Source organism: Setaria italica, chromosome V, assembly GCF_000263155.2.
Source record: "Setaria italica strain Yugu1 chromosome V, Setaria_italica_v2.0, whole genome shotgun sequence".
Lineage (NCBI taxonomy): Eukaryota > Viridiplantae > Streptophyta > Magnoliopsida > Poales > Poaceae > Setaria > Setaria italica.
In genome coordinates, this window is record NC_028454.1 from 5,202,829 (window position 1) to 5,205,132 (window position 2,304).

The window sequence follows — 2,304 nt, forward strand, 5'->3', positions numbered from 1 at the left end:
ACTGAGCAAGCAGTAACAAAAGAGAGGTAGCCATGGATAAACAACGACTTGACGAGGACTTCACGTCAGGACTTTAAAGCAGGGGGTGTTTGGGAGGAGGGGGTTAAAATTTAGCCCCCGTCATATCGAATGTTTAGACACTAATTAGGAGTATTAAACTTAGACTAATTACAAAACTAATTACACAACCCCTAGGTTAAATCGCGAGACGAATCTATTAAGCCTAATTAGTCCATGATTTGACAATGTGGTGCTACAGTAACCATTCACTAATGATGGATTAATTAGGCTTAATAGATTCATCTTGCGATTTAGCCTAGGAGTTCTGCAATTAGATTTGTAATTAGCTTATGTTTAGTCCTCCTAATTAGAATTCAAACATCCGATGTGACAGGGCTAAAGTTTAGCCCCCTCCTCCCAAACACCCCAACGCAGTTCAGTTGCGCGTCCCGCTTCCTTCTAGGAAGGGACTGGGAGCAAGGCAACCAAGGGAATCCCCCCTCTATAAATGTCTACCCAAGATTCAAGCAAGAACATCGATACGCCACTCTAGGAGTACTTGGCGCACAGCTGAATAGATGGGCAGCACCGGCAATGGTGTCGTAGACGTGGAGCGGTTGGGCCAGCAGCAGGGGCAGGGCGGCGATAGCCTCCCGCAGAATGATGGCGGCGGCGGCGGTGGACAGCACAAACCCACCTTCGACGCGAATGAGGTGAGCACGCTGCTGGTGGTGGCGACGCTGATCACGGCGCTGTCGTACCAGCTGGGGACCAACATCCCGGGCGGGTACTGGCAGGATGACAACGGGCACGTCGCAGGCGACCCGATCATGCGGGACAAGCACCGGCGGCGGTACTGGCTGTTCATGTTGGGGAGCTGGGCGGCGTTCGGCACCTCCATGCTCCTCACCTTGGGGCTCCTCACGGGGGTGCCCGCCAAGTCGCGCCTCGTCCGGTACGCGTTCCTGGTGGCCTACTCCAGCCTCGTGCTCACGTTCGTGACGTCGCAGCCGCGCACCTCGCTCGCCATGGACCTCGCCATCTGGGGCGCCGTCATGGCCGTGCTGACCGTCTTCACCAAGTACCTTCGCGTCGACACGCTCCCCAGCTGGGTGCGCTCATTGTGCCCTCCTCCAGCCTCGTGCTGCTGCTCATGTTCCTGACTTCGCAGCTGCGCGTGTCGCTCGCCATGGCCGTGCTCGCCGTCGTCACCGCGTCCGTGCGCGGCGACAGGCTCCCTCAGCTGGGCGGGCCGCTAGCTTTATCATCATTTCGCTAGTTATTGATCCATAAGCTAGTGGTAACAGTGTGATTTAAGTTTGTTTTGTTTTTCTTCTTTTTTCCTTTATGAGTACTAGTTGTTGTTGTTCTGTGCTGCTGGGCGCTCATTAACCAATGAGTCTGTGAACTCTGTCGTAATTTGCTATTCAGTATTTGTGTTGTATTTAAAAAAAGCATTCAATATTTCAGTAGTTCTGTTCCCAAAGGTGTGCAGAGATAAACATCGTTTTCATCTGTGAGATTATGATGCACTTCAGCAAAAAAATATTGCATGATTACCATCGAGTCCTTTCACTAAAAAGTTGAAATGCAAATATCCTTTTCCGTAATAGTAAAATGCACTTGCGGCACGCACGTGTTCAAAAAATTTAAAACATGATTTACATTTTACTTTCGTAAAATAGACTAATTATATATTTATTAATCAGCATAAATAGCAAGGCCATAAAAATTATCTAAACATATTATTAAATCAAGGTTTAATAAACTATTTAAATTGTCTAAGTACTTCAGCAGAGCTGAATGAAAGTACATGATCGCTTTTTTAAAACAAAGTGCAGATAAAAAACATGTGAATGCCTTCTCGCTTTAGTTTTCTCTTTACTCCTCTCCACCTCCCTCCTGTTTCTACCTCTCAACCCTGTCATTCCACCCTTATCATTTCTCATTATTCAATTTATTTATTGAGATGGAACATACATCTATTAACTTAAGCTGACAACAAATAGTCAACCACCAAGTCAATTATATTACCAGGTAGCACGTGAGACCATAAATGGACATCACCCGGCATCAAACTCACACCCACACCAGCTAAATAACAAGCGACTGGAGAATTGCAACCAAGTGCCCCACTGATCGAGAAGGCTAAACAAACATCATTTGTCACCTAGTATAAGCACACCGTGTGAACTCAATTAAGACACTTCTTTCATTGGGTACTTCCGCCTTCCATGACCAAGAATACCATCTCTAATCACAACACATGCCACAGAATTCACCAGAAAACATAAGAATGAGGGT

At 47.0% G+C, this 2,304-nt stretch overlaps 1 protein-coding gene across 1 annotated transcript; it reads left to right on the forward strand.

Moving 5' to 3' along the window:
- The first annotated feature begins 553 nt into the window (after positions 1 to 553).
- Positions 554 to 1,433, forward strand: LOC101765425. The gene has a single exon (XM_004967777.2). It carries the CDS (start codon positions 579 to 581, stop codon positions 1,161 to 1,163), a length of 585 nt encoding a protein of 194 aa, XP_004967834.1. The 5' UTR covers positions 554 to 578; the 3' UTR covers positions 1,164 to 1,433.
- Positions 1,434 to 2,304: the final 871 nt, after the last annotated feature.